Below are 22,507 nucleotides of genomic sequence, written 5' to 3' on the forward strand. Positions count from 1 at the left end.
ACTAGGCCATTCCAAGACATTTAGATGTTTCCCCTTAAACCACTCGAGTGTTGCTTTAGCAGTATGCTTAGGGTCATTGTCCTGCTGGAAGGTGAACCTCTGTCCCAGTCTCAAATCTCTGGAAGACTGAAACAGGTTTCCCTCAAGAATTTCCCTGTATTTAGAGCCATCCATCATTCCTTCCATTCTGACCAGTTTCCCAGTCCCTGCCGATGAAAAACATCCCCACAGCATGATGCTGCCACCACCATGCTTCACTGTGGGGATGGTGTTCTTGGGGTGATGAGTGGTGTTGGGTTTGCGCCAGGCATAGCGTTTTCCTTGATGGCCAAAAAGCTCAATTTTAGCCTAATCTGACCAGAGTACCTTCTTCCATATGTTTGGGGAGTCTCCCACATGGCTTTTGGTGAACACCAAACGTGTTTGCTTATTTTTTTCTTTGAGCAATGGCTTTTTTCTGGACACACTTCCGTAAAGCCCAGCTCTGTGGAGTGTATGGCTTAAAGTGGTCCTATGGACAGATACTCCAATCTCCGCTGTGGAGCTTTGTAGCTCCTTCAGTTTTATCTTTGGTCTCTTTGTTGCCTCTCTGATTAATGCCCTCCTTGTCTGGTCCGTGAGTTTTGGTGGGCGGCCCTCTCTTGGCAGGTTTGTTGTGGTGCCATATTCTTTCCATTTTTGAATAAAGGATTTAATGGTGCTCCGTAGGATGTTCAAAGTTTCTGATCTTTTTTTATAACTCAACCCTGATCTGTACTTCTCCACAACTTTGTCCCTGACCTGTTTGGAGAGCTCCTTGGTCTTCATGGTGCCACTTGCTTGGTGGTGCCCCTTGCTTAGTGGTGATGCAGACTCTGGGGCCTTTCAGAACAGGTGTATATATACTGAGATCATGTGACACTTAGATTGCACACAGGTGGACTTTATTTAACTAATTATGTGACTTTTACATTTACATTTTAGTCATTTAGTCAAAAAAAATTTCATACTTCTGAAGGTAATTGGTTGCACCAGATCTTATTTAGGGGCTTCATAGCAAATGGGGGGGAATACATATGCACGCACCACTTTTCCGTTATTTATTGTTTAGAATGTTTTGAAATAAGTTTTTTTTTTCATTTCACTTCACCAATTTTGACTATTTTGTGTATGTCCATTACATGAAATCCCAATAAAAATCAATTTAAATTACAGGTTGTAATGCAACAAAATAGGAAAAACACCAAGGGGGATGAATACTTTTGCAAGGCACTGGCCTGGTTCAGAGAGCGCTGAAGTGATTTTGTGTAAACTCTGTTTAAAGAGACAGAGTACAGCAGTGTACTGTTGTGCCCACTTGGATATGTATTGTGATTGCATGCTTGGATAGCTTCACCTACTGCATGTGTTTGTTTCCATCTTTCCTTGTCTAGTTTGGACGCGGCCAGCATCGGTTTCGTTATAATCATCGACCGCAGGCGGGACAAATGGAGCTCAGTGAAGGCCTCACTGACGCGGATAGCGGTATGAAGACATCCATATTTAACTTCAGACAGAGCTTTTATCTCTTGCCTGGTGGTCCAGTCTGTTTGTGCTTTACTCCACTTCTCTATGTGTTTGACATTAAGGAGGAGTTGGCCAGAGCACAGAGTATGGGACCAGGCTATTTTATCTCAGCATCATGTACCATTGTAAAATAGAACAATACTTCTATATCAGCAAGTCTTGCGTAAAGCAAATTATTCCCAAGTAGAATATGTGTGATACATAATGAAAGTAGATACAGAGCAGGAGCTCCCTCCACATACAGAGCTATGACATGTCATGAAGCTGTGCTTTGTACCTGTGGCCACTAGGGGGCCTTTCCAGGGAACCTCCAGCTGGTGTTGGTGCTGAGGCCCTCCCGCTTCTTCCAGAGGGCCATCGCTGACATAGGCATTAAGCTGCACCGGGATGACTTTAAAATGAAGGTACCGGTAAGCATGCTTCACTACCACTCACCCTGTCCAACTCTTAGATCATCACCTCTGTGTCTGGGTATGAGATAGTGAGTGACTTGATGTCATGTGGCGTGTTGCATGGGAGTCTGATGTTCACCTGTAAACTAACTGCTAGAACAGTGACTATGTACTCACTGCATGTTTTGCTTGTTTATGTAGAGCTATAGAATGTGACAACATATACAGTCAGGTCCAAAATGATTGGCATCCTTGATAAAGATGAGCCAAAAAAGACTGTATAAAATAAATAATACAAATACTGAGCTATACTGTATGCAATTTTTTTGTGCCAAATTATATAATTTTATACTAATACAATTGCTCTGAGAAAGATATTTTGTTTAATATTCATATTTTTCTTCTCTGAAATATATGGATCAAAATTATTGGCACCCCTGTTTTCAATACTTTCAATGCATATGCATCTTTCTTTCGACGCAAAACCCACCACTGGTGAACGCCTGGAGTTTGCTAAACGACATTTTGATTGGAACAGGTGCTACTGTATGTTCAGATGACATGTAAATAGAGGTCTTTGGCCACGAACACCATTGGTGGGTTTTGCTTCGAAATAAATATGCATATGCAGAAAAGAAAAGAACCCCATACCTACTGTAAAATATGGTGTTGGATCTTTGATGTTATGGGGCTATTTTGCTTCCACTGGATATGGGGCCCTTGATAAGGTCAACAGCATCATTAACTTTACATTTACATTTTACATTTTAGTCATTTAGCAGACGCTCTTATCCAGAGCGACTTACAGGACCAATTAGGGTTAAGTGCCTTGCTCAAGGGCACATTTACGTCATTTAGCAGACGCTCTAGTCCAGAGCGACTCACAAATTGATGCATTCACCCTATAGCCAGTGGGATAACCACTTTACACATTTTTTTTTTGGGGGGGGGGGGGGGGTAGAAGGATTACTTTATCCTATCCCAGGTATTCCTTAAAGAGGTGGGGTTTCAAATGTCTCCGGAAGGTGGTGAGCGACTCCGCTGTGTGTGGGGGGGGGGGGTAGAAGGATTACTTTATCCTATCCCAGGTATTCCTTAAAGAGGTGGGGTTTCAAATGTCTCCGGAAGGTGGTGAGTGACTCCGCTGTGGGGTGGGGGGGGGGGGGGGGGTAGAAGGATTGCTTTATCCTATCCCAGGTATTCCTTAAAGAGGTGGGGTTTCAAATGTCTCCGGAAGGTGGTGAGTGACTCCGCTGTCCTGGCGTCGTGAGGGAGCTTGTTCCACCATTGGGGTGCCAGAGCAGCGAACAGTTTTGACTGGGCTGAGCGGGAACTATGCTTCCGCAGAGGAAGGGGAGCCAGCAGGCCAGAGGTGGATGAACGCAATGCCCTCGTTTGGGTGTAGGGACTGATCAGAGCCCGAAGGTACAGAGGTGCCGTTCCCCTCGCTGCTCCAAAGGCAAGCACCATGGTCTTGTAACGGATGCGAGCTTCAACTGGAAGCCAGTGGAGTGTGCGGAGGAGGGGGGTGACGTGAGAGAACTTGGGAAGGTTGAACACCAGACGGGCTGCGGCATTCTGGATGAGTTGTAGGGGTTTAATGGCACATGCAGGGAGGCCAGCCAACAGCGAGTTGCAGTAATCCAGACGGGAGATGACAAGTGCCTGGATTAGGACCTGTGCCGCTTCCTGTGTAAGGCAGGGTCGTACTCTCCGAATGTTGTAGAGCATGAACCTGCAGGAGCGGGTCACCGCCTTGATGTTAGCGGAGAACGACAGGGTGTTGTCCAGGGTCACGCCAAGGCTCTTCGCACTCTGGGAGGAGGACACAACGGAGTTGTCAACCGTGATGGCGAGATCATGGAACGGGCAGTCCTTCCCCGGGAGGAAGAGCAGCTCCGTCTTGCCAGGGTTCAGCTTGAGGTGGTGATCCGTCATCCATACTGATATGTCTGCCAGACATGCAGAGATGCGATTCGCCACCTGGTTATCAGAAGGGGGAAAGGAGAAGATTAGTTGTGTATCGTCAGCGTAGCAATGATAGGAGAGGCCGTGTGAGGATATGACAGAGCCAAGTGACTTGGTGTATAGGGAGAAAAGGAGAGGGCCTAGAACTGAGCCCTGGGGGACACCAGTGGTGAGAGCACGTGGTGCGGAGACAGCTTCTCGCCACGCCACTTGGTAGGAGCGACCGGTCAGGTAGGACGCAATCCAGGAGTGAGCCGCGCCGGAGATGCCCAGCTCGGAGAGGGTGGAGAGGAGGATCTGATGGTTCACAGTATCAAAGGCAGCAGACAGGTCTAGAAGGACAAGAGCAGAGGAGAGAGAGTTAGCTTTAGCAGTGCGGAGAGTCTCCGTGACACAGAGAAGAGCAGTCTCAGTTGAATGACCAGTCCTGAAACCTGATTGGTTTGGATCAAGAAGGTCATTCTGAGAGAGATAGCAAGAGAGTTGGCTAAAGACGGCACGCTCAATAGTTTTGGAAAGAAAAGAAAGAAGGGATACTGGTCTGTAGTTGTTGACATCAGTGGGGTCGAGTGTTGGTTTTTTGAGAAGGGGAGCAACTCTCGCTCTCTTGAAGACGGAAGGGACATGGCCAGCGGTCAAGGATGAGTTGATCAGCGAGGTGAGGTAGGGGAGAAGGTCACCGGAGATGGTCTGGAGAAGGGAGGAGGGGATGGGGTCAAGCGGGCAGGTTGTTGGGCGGCCTGCAGTCACAAGTCGCAGGATTTTATCTGGAGAGAGAGGGGAGAAAGAAGTCAAAGCATAGGGTAGGGCAGTGTGAGCAGGACCAGCAGTGTCATTAGACTTAACAAACGAGGATCGGATGTCGTCAACCTTCTTTTCAAAGTGGTTGACGAAGTCATCCACAGAGAGAGAGGAGGGGGGGGGGGGGGGGGGGGGATTCAGGAGGGAGGAAAATGTGGCAAAGAGCTTCCTAGGGTTAGAGGCAGATGCTTGGAATTTAGAGTGGTAGAAGGTGGCCTTAGCAGCAGAAACAGATGAAGAAAATGTAGAGAGGAGGGAGTGAAAAGATGCCAGGTCGGCAGGGAGTTTAGTTTTCTTCCATTTCCGCTCCGCTGCCCGGAGCTCTGTTCTGTGAGCTCGCAATGAGTCATCAAGCCACGGAGCTGGAGGGGAGGACCGAGCCGGCCGGGAGGATAGGGGACACAGAGAGTCAAAGGATGCAGAAAGGGAGGAGAGGAGGGTTGAGGAGGCAGAATCAGGAGATTGGAGGGAGAAGGATTGAGCAGAGGGAAGAGATGATAGGATGGAAGAGGAGAGAGTAGTGGGAGAGAGAGAGCGAAGGTTGCGGCGGCGCATTACCATCTGTGTAGGGGCAGAGTGAGTAGTGTGGGAGGAGAGCGAGAGAGAAAAGGAAACAAAGTAGTGGTCGGAGACATGGAGGGGAGTTGCAGTGAGATTAGTAGAGGAGCAGCATCTAGTGAAGATGAGGTCAAGCGTATTGCCTGCCTTGTGAGTAGGGGGGGACGGTGAGAGGGTGAGGTCAAAAGAGGAGAGGAGTGGAAAGAAGGAGGCAGAGAGAAATGAGTCAAATGTGGACATAGGGAGGTTGAAATCCCCCAAAACTGTGAGGGGTGAGCCATCCTCAGGAAAGGAACTTATCAAGGCGTCAAGCTCATTGATGAACTCTCCAAGGGAACCTGGAGGGCGATAGATGACAAGGATATTAAGCTTAAATGGGCTAGTGACTGTGACAGCATGGAATTCAAATGAGGAGATAGACAGATGGGTTAGGGGAAAAATTGAGAATGTCCACTTGGGAGAGATGAGGATTCCTGTACCACCACCCCTCTGACCAGATGCTCTCGGGGTATGCGAGAACACATGGTCAGACGAGGAGAGAGCAGTAGGAGTAGCAGTGTTTTCAGTGGTGATCCATGTTTCCGTCAGCGCCAGGAAGTCGAGGGACTGGAGGTTGGCATAGGCTGGGATGAAGTCAGCTTTGTTGGCAGCAGAACGGCAGTTCCAGAGGCTGCCTGCGACCTGGAACTCCAGGTGTGGGGTGCGTGCAGGGACCACCAGGTTAGAGAGGCAGCAGCCACGCGGTGTGGTGCGTTTGTGTAGCCTGTGCAGAGAGGAGAGAACAGGGATAGGCAGAGGCATAGTTGACAGGCTGTAGCAAATGGCTACAAAAATGCAGAGGAGATCGGAATGAAATGAGCTAAGCATCTGGGAGAGGAGAGAGCAGGGCCTCCCTCACCAAAAACTTCTACCTCAGAAACTAAAATTGTTTCACTGAACCACCCGAACAAAAACTCTCCCAACTTCCACCTTTAGAAATCAGAATTGTTGTGAACCACAGCGGTTCAATGTTTAAAGGAATAGACTCAACCCACTTTATTCAGCTAGCTAACTATGACACCATAGCTAACTAGCATGCTAGCATCCAATAACAATAACACACAGTTTAGCACCAACACTTGGTCACAACAAACCACCAATAGTGTGTTAACTAGCTAACTAGCATGCTAGCATCCAGTAACACACAGTTTAGCACCAACACTTGGTCACAACAAACCACCAATAGTGTGTTAACACACTAAACAGATCATTCGTGTCTGTGTCAAGTTCCTTTCATGACGCAGCAATGATTAAACGTTGGCTAGCTAGGACAAGTATATTGTATTTAGCTACTACAGTACAGTTAGCTGGTCGTGTTGGGTAGCTAGCAATGGCCACTGTGTTGACTTTGTTTGAAGAACGGCTAGCTAGCTAGCTTCGTGCTACACCCGGCACACAATGGCTACTGTGTTGACTCTGACTCTGTTCGAAAAACGGCTAGTTAGCTCGCTTCGTGCTACAGCCGGCACGGCCGAAGACACTGCCAAGACACACCAATAGTGTGTTAACACACTAAACAGATCATTCGTGTCTGTGTCAAGTTCCTTTCATGACGCAGCAATGATTAAACGTTGGCTAGCTAGGACAAGTATATTGTATTTAGCTACTACAGTACAGTTAGCTGGTCGTGTTGGGTAGCTAGCAATGGCCACTGTGTTGACTTTGTTTGAAGAACGGCTAGCTAGCTAGCTTCGTGCTACACCCGGCACACAATGGCTACTGTGTTGACTCTGACTCTGTTCGAAAAACGGCTAGTTAGCTCGCTTCGTGCTACAGCCGGCACGGCCGAAGACACTGCCAACCTACAGTAACTACCCACAACAACCCACGATGCCTAGCTATGACGCCATAGCTAACTAGCATGCTAGCATCCATTAACACACAGTTTAGCACCAATACTTGGTTACAACAAACTGCCAAGAGTGTGTTAGCACACTAAACAGATAATTCATGTCCGTGTCTAGTTCCTTTCATAACGCATAACGCAGCAAAAATTAAACGTTGGCTAGCAGCACATTAACATTGGAAACAGCTCTCCACCGTTGCTAAACGTTACCAGTAGCTACCCGCTAGCTAGCTAGCCTCGTGCTTCGATACTAACCTACAATTACCTACGGAAACCTACAATAACAACAATACTAACCTACAATAACTACAATACCTAACTACAACTAACTACCTACCTACGATCTAATACATGGTTAAGCTTTACTCAACACCATATGAGAAGCTTACCTCCTGCTAGAGAAAAAAATATATATAAAGGTGACATTCGGTATACCAGGACATTCTAGCCAAAAACCTGGTTGCCTCTGCCAGGAGCCTGAAACCTGGCTCTAAGTGGATCTTCCAGCAAGACAATAACCCCAAGCACACATCAAAATCCACAAAGAAGTGGTTCATTGACCACAAAATGCCAAAAGATTCTGTATGGAGGAATGGCCTAAGATCCCTCCCAATGTGTTCTCCAATCTCATAAAACATTTTAGAAAAAGGCTTATTGCTGTTATCTTCACAAGGGAGGTATTGAAAGGTATTGCAAACAGGGGTGTCAATAATTTTGACCCCTATCTTTCTCTGTGCAATTGTATTAGTATAAAATAAATCTTTTTTTTTTTTTTTTGCATACAATATAGCTCAGTATTTGTATTATTTATTTTATACAGTCTCTTTTGCTCATCTTTATCAAGGGTGCCAATACATTTGGACCTGACATTCATATATTTCCATTACTTCATTCAATAATTTTGGTGAAGGCCAAATCTCCTGCTTGACTGTACACATTTTCCAAGACAAATGTTCCAAAACCTCCTCAGATTCATCACCAACTCATGTGGGCATGCCATCATTATGCACGTGTTGTATGATTCAAGTCAAGACATCTGGTGAGGAAGTGTTAATAGAGAACTGTAATAAGCCAAAAACCTGGTTTTAATAAAAACCCACAGAAGCTACAGGACATCAAGTCATGCTGCATTAGCACGCCATGACACTTCCCACTGGGCACAGATGTCAATTCCACGTCTATTCCCCGTTTGTTCAAGGAAATGTCATTGAAATTACGTGGAAACAACGTTGATTCAACCAGTGTGTGCCCAGTGGGCGATTACATAACCCTTGAGGGAGTATTTGACAAAGTCCGGAGCGTGATGCAGAGGAAGTTTCAATAAAATGGACAATGAAGCAAAAACGTTTAGTTTTGCTCTATACTCTATACCGAATGTCACCTTTTATTTTAGGGTAATTTGTTTTCATACTTAATGTATCTGGTAAATAATGTATTCTGTCATTTAGGAGTCCATTTTATTGTAAATATGAATAGAATATGTTTCTGAACACTTCTAAATTAATGTGGATGCTACCATGATTACGGATAATCATGAATGAATTGTGAATAATGATGAGTGAGAAAGTTACAGAGGCATACAGTGCCTTCAGAAATTATTCACATCCCTTGACTTTTTCACATTTTGTTGTGTTACGAAGTGGGATTAAAATGGATTTAATTGTCATTTTTGACAACAATCTACACAAAATAATCTGTAATGTCAAAGTAAAAGAAAGATTCTTAACATTTGTGAGAAAAAAAAAAAAATAACACTAATATATCTTGATTAGATAAGTATTTAACCCACTGAATCAATACATGTTAGAATCACCTTTGGCAGCGATTACAGCTTTGAGTCTTTCTGGGTACGTGTCTAAGAGCTTTCGACACCTGGATTGTGCAACATTTGCCCATTATTCTTTTCAAAATTCTTCAAGCTCTGTCAAATTGGTTGTTGATCATTGCTAGACAACCATTTTCAGGTCTTGTCATAGATTTTCAAGTAGATTTATGTAAAAACTGTAACTCGGCCACTTAGGAACATTCACTGTCTTCTTGGTAAGCAACTCCAGTGTAGATTTGGCCTTGTGTTTTATGTTGTTGTTCTGCTGAATGGTGAATTCATCTCCCAGTGTCTGGTGGAAAGCAGACTGAACCAGGTTTTCTAGGATTTTGCCTGTGCTTAGCTCCATTGTTTCTTTTTTATCCTGAAAAACTCCCAAATCCTTAACAATTACAAGCATACCCATAACATGATGCAGCCATCACTATGCTTGAAAATATGGAGAGTGGTTCTCAGTGATGTGTTGGATTTGTGGAGTAACTACAATGTTGTTGATCCATCCTCAGTTTTCTCCTATCACAGCCATTAAACTCTGTAACCATTGGCGTCATGGTGAAATCCCTGAGCGGTTTCCTTTCTCTCCGCCAACTGATTTAGGAAGGACGCCTGTATCTTTGTAGTGACTGGGTGTATTGATGCACCATCCAAAGTGTAATAACTTAACCATGCTCAAAGGAATATTCAATGTCTGTTTTATTTGTATTTTTACCAATATGTGCCCTTCTTTGCGGGGCATTGGAAAACATCCCTGGTCTTTGTGGTTGAATCTGTGTTTGAAATTCACTGCTCGACTGAGGGACCTTACAGATAATTGTATGTGTGGGGTAGAGAGATGAGGTAGTCATTCAAAAATCATGTTAAACACTATTATTGCACACAGAGTGAGTCCATGCAACTTATTATGTGACTTGTTAAGCAAATGTTTTACTCCTGAACTTATTTATGCTTGCCAAAACAAAGGGGTTGAATACTTAGTGACACAAAATCTCAATTTAATACATTTTAAATTCAGGCTGTAATACAACAAAATGTGGAATGAGTCAAGGGTTCTGAATACTTTCTGAAGGCACAGTAGGTGGAAAATACATTGGATTTGCAGAAAGTCATCAACGTAAACTATTGTTTTGAGGCTGAAATTTCAACCACAAAATTATGTCATCATAGTAACCAATTTTCAACATAGACAAACCTTGAATGAAATATGTTGAATTTGTACCTTTGAAACAACGTCAGATCTTCAACGTTATACATCCACTATCAGAAAAAGACTATAGGCTGGGCAGCACCTCCTTCTAGAGAGTTAATCTGTCTATTGCTATCCATTTGGTCTCCCATCCACGGTTTTAACCAAGCCCTGCTAACTAAATAGATTCACGGTTGTTATCGAAGTCATTCCAAAGGGCAGGTTTAAGAGAGCAAATTGAATGTAACCATACTCTATATGTCATATATCATCAATGATACTATACTGAACAAAAATATAAACGCAACATGTAAAGTGGTCCCATGTTTCATGAGCTGAAATAAAAGGTCCCAGAAAGTTTCCATATGCACAAATAGCTTATTTCTCTCACATTTTGGGCACAAATGTGTTTACATCCCTGCTAGTGAGCATTTCTCACTATAATCCATCCACCTGACAGGTGTGGCATATCAAGAAGCTGATTAAACGGCATGATCATTACACAGGTGCACCTTGTACTGGGGACAATAAAAGGCCACAATGCAGTTGTCACACAACACAATGGTACAAATGTCTGAAGTTTTGAGGGAGCATACAATTGGCATGCTGACTGCAGGAATGTCCACCAAAGCTGTTGCCAGATAATTTAATGTTAATTTCTCTACCATAAGCTGCCTCTAACATCGTTTTAGAGAATTGGCATTACGTCCAACCGGCCTCACAACCGCAGACCACATGTAATCACACCAGCCCAGGACCTCCACATCCGGCTTCTTCAGAATTTCTGCACAAACTGTCAGAAACCGTCTCAGGGAAGCTCATCTGCGTGCTCGTCGTCCTCACCAGGATCTTGACCTGACTGCAGATCGGCAGCGTAACCGACTTCAGTGGGAAAATGCTCACCTTCGATAGCCACTTGCACGCTGGAGAAGTGTGCTCTTCACGGATGAATCCTGGTTTCAACTGTACCGGGCAAGTGTATGGCGTCGTGTGAGCGAGCGGTTTGCTGATATCAACATTGTGAACAGAGTGCCCCATGCACTCTTAGAAAAAAGTGTTCCAAAGAGGTTATTCGGCTGTCCCCATAGGATAACCCTTTTTGGTTCCAGGTCTGTGGAAAGGGTTCTAGATGGAACCCAAAACGGTTCTACCTGAAACCAAAATGGTTCTACCTGGAACCATAAAGGGTTCTTCAAAGGGTTCTCCTATGGGGACAGTTGATGTAGCCTTTTAGGTTCTAAGTAGCACCTTTTTTCTAAGAGTGTGGTGGCGGTGGGGTTATGATATGGGCAGGCAAAAGCTACGGACAACGAACACAATTGCATTTTATTTGTTTGAGATACCGTGATGAGATCCTAAGCCCCATTGTCGTGCCACCATCACCTCATGTTTCAGCACAGCCCCATGTCGCCAGGATCTGTACACAACTCCTGGAAGCTGAAAATGTCCCAGTTCTTCCAATGCCTGCAAACTCACCAGACATGTCACCCATTGAGCATGTTTGGGATGCTCTGGAGCGATGTGTATGACAGCGTGTTCTAGTTCCCGCCAATATCTAACAACTTCGCACAGCCATTGAAGAGGAGTGGGACAACATTCCACAGGCCACAATCAACAGCCTGATCAACTCTATGCGAAGGAGATGAGTTGCGCTGCTAGAGGAAAATGGTTTTTAAGGTATCTGTGATCAACAGATGTATATCTTTATTCCCAGTCATGTGAAATCCATAGATTAGGGCCTTATGAATTCATTTCAATTGACTGATTTTCTTCTATTAACTGTAACTCAGTAAAATCTTTGAAATTGTTGCATGTTGCGTTTATATTTTTGTTCAGTGTATTTAGGCCTATATACTGAAGCATTTGCGAAGTCATTAACAGCTATTGTTTCAATTCAACCTAGGGTTCAACTAAGAATAGGCAATATATATAGGCCTAAGGTTTCAAGCTTTGGTTGATGTCAAATTTAATCTCCAAGTTAATAATGAATATGTTCTATTCACGTCTCCATTTCAACCAAAAATCAAAGTTAAAGAATAGGACTAAACCAAATCAAGCTTTATATAAAGTGCATTAAAACATGTATTTGATTTAGTCCTACAGTGCATTTGGAAAGTATTCAGACCCCTTGACTTTTTCCACATTTTGTTACGTTACAGTCTTATTCTAAAATTGATTACATTCTTTTTTTCCCCTCATCAATCTACACACAATACCCCATAATGACAATGCAAATAACAGGGTTTTTAGAACAAATTTATTAAAAATAAAAAACAGAAATAACCTTATCCATAACCGCAACCAACCTAATATGACTTTTGTAATACAGTAAATAGCCTAAAGGTAAGGCTATCTTACAAACTACTGTAACAGTTTTTATTCAACCTTAAAATGAGTAACACATCCATGGCCACATTTCGAAGTTACTGTAACTATACAAGTCATATTATGTAATCATAGAAAGGGTGAATTTTCAAGATAGCATGCAAAGGTCGCAGGTTTGTGGAGATCTTCACAATAGAAACATCTGTGCAGAATCTCGAACGGCACTAATCACTTGCACTGTGTACTTTTAATGTAATCTTAATCCAGGTAATTTGGTTGTGCTATTAGATGAAGCACAGTGTAACACATTAAGTAGTTGTAAAAACACAAAATATCTGACATTGTATTCCAATTTGAACTTTGTTGTGCTTTTAGATGGTTGAACGCATTGTGATAACGCATTGGGAATTCAAAAAACTTCTGGCTATCTTTTTAAATGGGTGAATAAAGGTTGAAATTTCATTGATCAACATCTCAACCAAAAATTACTCACATTTCCATGTTGAAATGGCGTAGTGTGGTAGCATCCACATTATTTTCTTATTTACAATAAAATTGACTCCAAAATGACACAATACATTATTTACCATTCATTTCTATTGGGCACAATATAATCTGAAACACAACCAAAACAAACTGCCAATGCATTTTGTAGAGTCACAAGCTTGATGTAGTCATTGCATGCTAGGAATATAGGACCAAATACTAAACTTTTGACTACTTTAATACACATAAGTGAATTTCTCAAAATACGTATGACACCTTCAAATGGGAGGACTAGATACTGTCAAAGCTAAAATACCACCTCTGCAAGATTAACAACTCAACTCGAACCTGTCTGCCCAATAGCAGTCAGTTATTCCTTGTCATTAATTCCCCAGATCTGATAGATGCCGCTCTGCCCTACCACTGAGCCAGTTTACAGCTAGGGACTGTTCCTCAAACTCAACAGTAAGGGCCTTACAGTAAAGCCCTAGTGCCTATGCTGCCTCACTCTCGTTCAACCTGGCGCCTTCTCAGGATCGTCCAGGCCAGAGCTTCTACCGTAGCCCACTATGAGGGGTCCCTATTTCCTGGGTTGGCTTAGCCCAGAATCACCCCTCTTACGAATCCGATCAATGTACTCAGTACCTATAGTTCGGTCTCAGGTTATTTTATTCCAGCAACTCAGGTTCCCAATAGACTAATTAACCAGATGCAAAAAATCCTAAATCAAGCAAGTCAATTTCAGAAACCTAGAGTAAAACGACATGCACTTGTATGACTCTGATGACACAAGGTTTCAGAACAGGAAAGGAAGTTTATTCAAAATTCCAGAAACAGGCATAAAAAGTCCAAGCTCAATCAATCAATATCACAAATCAATAGTCACACAAGCAATTTTGATAAGCAAAAATCTACAATGGATTAGATACCTCCAGCGCCCTTATCTAAACCCCTATTAGGCTGCCAATGCAATATTTTCTGTCTATTAACATTCTATGAGAAGCACAGCATTTAAGGTCTCTTACCTTCTACAACTATAAACAGTCTTTTGTCGCCCCCCTCAGGATGATCAGTCCCTCAGTTGGTGTTTCAAAACTCCAACAGCTACTGTACTTAAAACGTCGATCAATAAGGTAACCTTAAGGATTCCTTCTAGAACTTTACTTTAACACTCTAAGAATAAAACCAAGTATAATAAAAATCAAACTATATATTAGCTAAAATGCTACAGCAAAAATCTGCTTCAGCAGACAACAGGTTCTTCTAGGAAGCCCAAAGAGACTCTTCCCCACTGCATTTATGGTTAACACCTGCTGCCCTAATGGCCTATATGTGGTCCTAGCACCGCCGCTGTGCTCATTACTCCTCGCCTACCAACACTTGTGGTTTTGCTGACACCTCTACAAAATCTTGCTATAGCATCTGCAAACCCTCTCCTGACCCTTAAAGGGTATTTTTCAGCCAACCACTAACCACAACTATTTCCTGACCCTAGGCTTTCTAAAACCACAGGCTCCTCCCCACCCCAGGCTCAAGCGAGCTGTAACGCAAGTAACCCTTAACCCCCCAAGAATGATGCGGGCTCCAATACTAAATGAAACGAGCCTCATCTCATAATGATCCGAGCCCCGTATCACCAGGATTTTCTGACTACTCCTTTTGTAGGTCTCTCCTAACTGTCTGACCTGGGGTTATTGTAGGTCAAACTAGCAACCTTAATATACAGTACCAGTCAAAAGTTTGGACACACCTACTCATTCAAGGGTTTTTCTTTATTTCTACTATTTTCTACATTGTAGAATAATAGTGAAGACATCAAAACTATGAAATAACACATATGGAATCATGTAGTAACCAAAAAAGACCAAGTCCATATTATGGCAAGAACAGCTCAAATAAGCAAAGAGAAACAACAGTCCATCATTACTTTAAGACATGAAGGTCAGTCAATCCGGAAAATTTCAAGAACTTTGAAAGTTTCTTCAAGTGCAGTCGCAAAAACCATCAGGCGCTATGATGAAACTGGCTCTCATGAGGACCGCCACAGGAAAGGAAGTCCCAGAGTTACCTCTGCTGCAGAGGATATGTTCATTAGAGTTACCAGACTCAGATTGCAGCCCAAATAAATGCTTCGCAGAGTTCAAGTAACAGACACATCTGAACATCAACTGTTCAGAGGAGACTGCGTGAATCAGGCCTTCAAGGTCGAATTGCTGCAAAGAAACCACTACTAAAGGACACACATACGAAGAAGAGACTTGCTTGGGCCAAGAAATACGAGCAATGGACATTAGACCGGTGGAAATCTGTCCTTTGGTCTGATGTGTCAAAATTTTAGATTTTTGGTTCCAACCGCCGTGCCTTTGTGAGACGCAGAGTAGGTGAACGGATGATCTACGCATGTGTGGTTCCCACCGTGAAGCATGAAGGAGGAGGTGTGATGGTGTGGGGGTGCTTTGCTGGTGACACTGTCAGTGATTTATTTAGAATTCAAGGCACACTTAACCAGCATGGCTACCACAGCATTCTGCAGCGATACGCCATCCCATCTGGTTTGCGCTTAGTAGGACTATCATTTGTTTTTCAACAGGGCAATGACCCAACACACCTCCAGGCTGTGTAAGGGCTATTTGACCAAGAAGGAGAGTGATGGAGTGCTGCATCAGATGACCTGGCCTCCACAATCACCCGACCTCTAACCAATTGAGATGGTTTAGGATGAGTTGGACCTAAGAGTGAAAGAAAAGAAGCCAGCATATGTGGGAACTCCTTCAAGACTGTTGGAAAAGCATTCCTCATGAAGCTGGTTGAGAGAATGCCAAGAGTGTGCAAAGCTGTCATCAAGGCAAAGGGTGGCTACTTTGAAGAATATAAAATATAATATTTGTTTAACACTTTTTTGGTTACTACATGATTCCATATGTGTTATTTCATAGTTTTGATGTTTTCACTATTATTCTACAATGTAGAAAATAGTAGAAATAAAGAAAAACCCTTGAATGAGTAGGTATGTCCAAACTTTTGACTGGTACTGTACCTCTAGCTAAACATCATCATCACTACTAGTTTTAAACATTAACACTTATTTTCCCCTTCAAATCAACCTTTAATTAATCTAATTTCACTCAATTCTAATCTCACTTTAACCTAACTTATTACTCCAGTTACATCTTAAACATTCAACATCCCATCATCATCCTATTATTTCAACATTATAACATTTCTCTATCAATCTCCTAAGGCCTTATCCTCCAAGCCTGATAGACGTAGTCCAAATGTACTGTGCCTTAAAAAACAAAAAACATCTCATCCTTAACCATTTTACTATATTACTTCAGTCACCCTTTAACATTCCCCAATGTTTCCAACCTTCAACATTTAACATATTTAACATGTCATTATTATTTTAATAAATTCCAGTCCCAATTCATTTTTCTTATTTTCTAGGGTCAATGTACATTTTTCTCTCAATGTCATTCTCCTTTGTGTTCCATGTGTGAGTGTAAGTGAAACTTCTTCATAAGTGTGTGAGTGGGGCCTTCCTTTCAGCATTTCCTGTCCTTGCTTTCTGCCACTAAAATGTCACAGAAAACTAGGCATTAGTCTGCCATTCTGACAATACATTAAGTGCTTTCATTTCTAAACAGTAAAACAGATATGTATGAAAATACCCTCAAATATAAGGTGACATTCTGAACTGTCGCCCATATGAAACATTTGATCTCAAATCCAAAATGCTGGAGTATAGAGTCAAATTAAATGTTTTTGCTTCACTGTCCAAATACAGTTGAAGTCGGAAGTTTACATACATTTAGTCATTAAAACTCGTTTTTCAACCACTCCACAAATTTCTTGTCAACAAACTATAGTTTTGGCAAGTCGGTTAGGACATCTAAGTAATTTTTCCAAGAATTGTTTACAGACAGATTATTTCACTTATAATTCACTGTATCACAATTCCAGTGGGTCAGAAGTTTACATACACTAAGTTGACTGTGCCTTTAAACAGCTTGGACAATTCCAGAAAATTATGTCATGGCTTTAGAAGCTTCTGATAGGCTAATTTACATAATTTGAGTCAATTAGAAGTGTACCTGTGGATGTATTTCAAGGCCTACCTTCAAACTCAGTGCCTCTTTGCTTGACATCATGTGAAAATCAAAAGAAATCAGCCAAGACCTCAGAAAAACAATTGTAGACCTCCACAATTCTGGTTCATCCTTGGGAGCAATTTCCAAACGCCTGAAGGTACCACGTTCATCTGTACAAACAATAGTATGCAAGTATAAACACCATGGGACCACGCAGCCGTCATACCCCTCAGGAAGGAGACGCCTTCTGTCTCCTAGAGATGAACGTACGTTGGTGCGAAAAGTGCAAACCAATCCCAGAACAACAGCAAAGGACCTTGTGAAGATGCTGGAGGAAACAGGTACAAAAGTATTTATATCCACAGTAAAACGAGTCCTATATCAACATAACCTGAAAGGCCGCTCAGCAAGGAAGAAAATGATGTGGATATATTGAAGTAACATCTCAAGACATCAGTCAGGACGTTAAAGCTTGGTTGCAAATAGGTCTTCCAAATGGACAATGACCCCAAGCATACTTCCAAAGTTGTGGCAAAATGGCTTAAGGACAACAAAGTCAAGGTATTGGAGTGGCCATCACAAAGCCCTGACCTCAATCCTATAGAAAATGTGTGGGCAGAACTGAAAAAGTGTGTGCGAGCAAGGAGGCCTACAAACCTGACTCAGTTACACCAGCTCTGTCAGGAGGAATGGGCCAAAATTCACCCAACTTATTGTGGGAAGCTTGTGGAAGGCTACCCGAAACGTTTGACCCAAGTTAAACAATTTAAAGGCAATGCTACCAAATACTAATTTATAATAATATAATATGCCATTTAGCAGACGCTTTTATCCAAAGCAACTTACAGTCATGTGTGCATAAATGTTTACGTATGGGTGGTCCCGGGGATCGAACCCACTACCCTGGCATTACAAGCGCCATGCTCTACCAATTGAGCTACAGAGGACCACATAATTGAGTGCATGTAAACTTCTGACCCACTGGGAATGTGATGAATGAAATAAAAGCTGAAAGAAATCATTCTCTCTACTATTATTCTGACGTTTCACATTCTTAAAATAAAGTGGTGATCCTAACTGACCTAAAACAGGGAATTTTTTACTAGGATTAAATGTCAGGAATTGTGAAAAACTGAGTTGAAATGTATTTGGCTAAGGTGTATGTAAACTTCCGACTTCAACTGTACATAGGTGACTTCATAACATACAGTATTGTATGTTAATTTCTTTCCTGTCTTTACAGATTGTGATGCTGAACTCCCTGTCTGACTTACATGGCTATGTGGATAAGGGCCAGCTAACATGTGAGCTTGGTGGGAACCTGGAGTACTGTCACAGTCAGTGGATCCACCACAGGACAGTGAGTCACCATGACATTTGACCTTTTCTTAACAGTCTTTACTCACTGGGAATTTCTTGTAACTGCAGGATCTTCCAGAGAAGTGAATACTGAAATATTGCCAGTTTCCACATAATCATCCTTTTAATAATCCAAAAAATGTATGGCTCATGGCACAGTATAATCTGAGGTGTGTTTGTGTTTTGCTCTCAGGCCATTGAGAACTTTGCTGTGACAGTGAAGACCACAGCCCAAATGCTGCAGAAGTTTGGCACAGATCTGGCCGAGACGGAGCTGCCTAATGATGTGCAGTGCACCAAAGACCTTCTAAATACTCACACTGAGAAGCATGACAAACTCAAGGTGAGACGCTGCTTCAGCATCAACATGGGGCTTCTGAACCTGGCTACCTATTAGGGTTCACTTGTACCCATAGTTAGAATCGGAATATTCCCTATGTTTATGATTGGTAGTATAGTATTGGTAGATTCACATACAGTAGTGAGATCAAATTCACAGGGGACTGGTTTCTATCATATCCTGTTGCTTAGTAGTTGAACCACATCCATTAGCATCAATGGCCTAGATAACAACCATAGCAAAGTATAGCGTAGGAAGCATAGCAAGTATTCTATTCCTAAACCAGACTGTTAATCAGGTACAGCCCCTGTCTCATGATCCCCCCATAGGCAGGTGGGTCTCCCCCTTGCATAGCCTGGGATTGAATGAGTTATTTCATTTTGACAGGATGAACTGAAATTAGCGATGAAACAGGGAACTACTCTGCTGGGCTGTATCAAAGAGCAGGCCGCCAAGTCTGAGAATCACAAACTAAACCCAGACGAGATGGAGAACCAGTCTACAGTGGAAAGGTTGGTTACTGTGACCTAGTTCAGATACTATATGTTTCTAATAAATGATAAAATAATAAAACATGTTTGTATGTACAGTTAAGTACAAACATGTACATACAGTTCATTAATGCATATAATAAAATATATGTTTCACTAAAGCACATGGGTTTCAGGTTGTTGTCCCAGCTGGATGAGACAGAAAATGCTTTTCAACAGTTCTGGTCCAAACATCACCTCAAACTGGAGCAGTGCCTGCAGTTACGCCATTTTGAACATGACTTCCGAGAGGTATGTAGGTTTCTATGACAGAGTCCCTGTCTGCTGACTACTGTGGTCAGCAGGTTTAGCTTAATCGTGTAAAAAAAAAGAGAGCTGGACAGAACACATCCTGGCTATTTGAGTTCCTCCAGAGAGAGCAATGAAAGTTCAAATTTTTACTGATATCCACATGGCAGTCAAGGTCACTGAAATATATGGATATTACACTACATACACAATAAAACATTTAATTTAATGTAACTAAATGTAAACGAAAATGGCATCTACGTATTCCCCAAATGTAATTATTTATCATGATAGGGCCATAAATAATAACTAGTAATGCAGCATACTCAAAGAAAGGCTCAAATCTCACCTTTCTGGTTAAAATTGTTATAAATTGCTGAGGTGTAGTCACTTTTGAGGACACAAGCCCAAGTATGATAATATATTTTATATGATGTATTTCCTATTCAACAAAACTGAATGAATAAGGCTAGAAATGACTTTTATGCTTTCTAAATATAGCATCATCAAATTATAAAATGACTAACTATAAGATTTCATCTTCCTTATAACTGTAAAATACATTCGTATGTTTAGTGTTAGAGAAAATTTACATATTTTCTAAAGGTCTCTCTTGATCAAAACATCTGCCCCCATCGTTGTGAACGTCTCACAGAGTGCTAGATTGGCTTTCTGAACTCGTTAGGAACTCGCCTTTCATCTCATATTAATCCTGCCCGTCTATGACAAACAGAAAGGTTTTTTTGTTTAAAATCTATGAATTGTTTTAGATTAATGGCTATACATTTGAATGTGCTACCGTGATGAAACCACTCTCTCCTGCTGCGTTACTGTGATGAGCACTGAGAATACGAAGAGGCAGGACGCAGACGCAGGAATTAACAAGGTCAAAGATAGAGTCCACGACACGAAGCTAATCAATCACACACAAAATCCTACAGAACAGGTGGTGATGAGATGATGAGGTGCAGCTGCGCTTGAGGTGATTAGGGTGCGTTGGGTTTCCATTCCGGTGTTGCCGAGGTGGTGCGCTCAGACCGGTGGCTCAATAGACCGGCGAATCAGAGCGCCGGAGGGGAGCAATAGGAGGAGACGTGACAGTACCCCCCCCCCCCACCGGATGCGCAGCCCCAGCCGCTGGACGTCGCCGGCCAGGAGGACGACCCCGAGGAGCGGGCCGGTCAGGGCGGCGACGGTAGAAGTCCCGAATTAGTTTGGGGTCCAGAACGTCCCCAGCCGGAACCCAGCTCCTCTCCTCAGGACCATACCTCTCCCAGTCCACCAGGTAATGGAGCTGTCCCCCACGGAACCTGGAGTCCAGCAGGTCCCTCACCGTCAATGTCTAGGGGCGGAGGAGGCGTACCCCAGGGGACGGCATCCGCCAGAGGACCAGGAACCACCGACCTGAGGAGAGACACATGAAAAGTGGGTGAGACACGGTAGTGAGGGTGAAGGAGCAGCCAGTATGATACCTCATTTATCCGCCGGAGGACCTTAAACGGCCCCACAAACCGGGGGCTCAGTTTCTTGCAGGGCAGGCGGAGAGGGAGGTTCTTTGTGGACAGCCAGACACGATCCCTAGGCTGGAATACAGGGGCCTCACTGCAGTGGCGGTCGGCTTGGTCCTTCTGCCGACGAATGGCCCTCTGGAGATGGACATGGGCGGCGTCCCAGACCTGTCCGGCCCTGTGGAACCACTTGTCGACAGCGGGCGCATTGGTCTGGCTGGGTGTCCAAGGGGCCAGGGCTGGCTGGTACCCCAGGATGCACTGGAAGGGAGTGAGCCCCATGGAGGAGTGAACGAGGGAGTTCTGGGCATATTCTGCCCAGGGAAGAAACCTCGCCCACTCACCCTGCCGGTCCTAACAGTGGCAACGAAGAAACCACCCCAGCTCCTGGTTCATGCGCTCCACCTGCCCATTCGACTGAGGCCTATACCCGGAAGTGAGGCTGGCCGTGGCCCCGATCTTCTCTAAGAAAGCCTTCCACACTCGGGAGGTGAATTGGGGGCCACGGTCCGAGACGATGTCCTCCGGAAGTCCATAATGCCGGAAGACCTGTTGGAACAGGACCTCAGCGACCTGGAGAGCAGAAGGAAGACCAGTTAGTGGCAAAAAAACAGCATGATTTGGAGAACCGATCTACGACCACCATGACAGGGGTGAAGCCGTCAGAACGTGGAAGGTCAGTGACAAAGTCTATGGACAGGTGTGACCAAGGTCGCTGAGGCACTGGGAGAGGAACTAGTTTGCCTGCCGGGGCATTCCGAGGTGTCTTCATTTGGGCACATACGGAACAGGAGTTGACATAGCGGGAGACATCAGAAGCCATGGTGGGCCACCAGTATTTTTGGGGCTAGAGAATGCAGGGTGCGCGTAATACCAGAGTGACCTGCCGTAAGGGTGGTGTGCGCCCAGATAAGGAGGCGGTCACGGACACTGGTGGGTACATACACGCGCCCCGGAGGGCCGTTGGCAGGCCCTGGGACCTCCTGAGCCGCCAGGCGGATGTCTTCGTCCACATCCCAAATGACAGGTGCAATGATGAGAGACGAGGGCAGGATAGGACCCCCCCAGATACTTATTTTCTCCGGTATGGTGCATCCTGGAGAGTGCGTCGGCCTTCACATTCTGGGATCCTGGTCGGTAGGACAGAATGAATTGGAAGCGAGTGAGAAATTGGGTCCACCTGGCTTGACGAGAGTTCATCCGTTTCCCTGCCCGTATGGGCTCCAAATTCCAGGTGGTCAGTTAGAATCCGGAATGGATGGACTGCGCCCTCCAGCCAGTGTCTCCATTCCTCCAGAGCGAGGACCACCGCCAACAGCTCCCTGTCTCCAACTCCATAGTTCCTCTCTGAGGGGGTAAGCTTTTTAGAGAAAAAGGCACAGGGATACATTTTCTCTGGCTTACCGTGCCGCTGGGTGAGGACCGCACCCTCCTCCGATGCGTCCACCTCCAGGATGAAAGG

General features: G+C 43.8%; 1 protein-coding gene across 1 annotated transcript in view; it reads left to right on the plus strand.

Moving 5' to 3' along the window:
* Positions 1 to 22,507, plus strand: part of mcf2l2 (MCF.2 cell line derived transforming sequence-like 2) — a gene marked incomplete at its 5' end in the record, with an annotated part of 138,962 nt that overhangs the window by 39,748 nt on the left and 76,707 nt on the right. Inside the window, 6 exons of the mRNA XM_084164037.1 lie at positions 1,413 to 1,503; positions 1,836 to 1,949; positions 18,303 to 18,419; positions 18,612 to 18,761; positions 19,146 to 19,270; positions 19,426 to 19,540. Of these exons, the coding sequence (XP_084020163.1) occupies positions 1,413 to 1,503; positions 1,836 to 1,949; positions 18,303 to 18,419; positions 18,612 to 18,761; positions 19,146 to 19,270; positions 19,426 to 19,540 (712 nt within the window). The remainder of the gene's footprint in view (positions 1 to 1,412; positions 1,504 to 1,835; positions 1,950 to 18,302; positions 18,420 to 18,611; positions 18,762 to 19,145; positions 19,271 to 19,425; positions 19,541 to 22,507) is intronic.

Source organism: Coregonus lavaretus (assembly GCF_964263955.1).
Source record: "Coregonus lavaretus genome assembly, chromosome: 6".
In the NCBI taxonomy this organism is placed as follows: Eukaryota; Metazoa; Chordata; class Actinopteri; order Salmoniformes; family Salmonidae; genus Coregonus; species Coregonus lavaretus.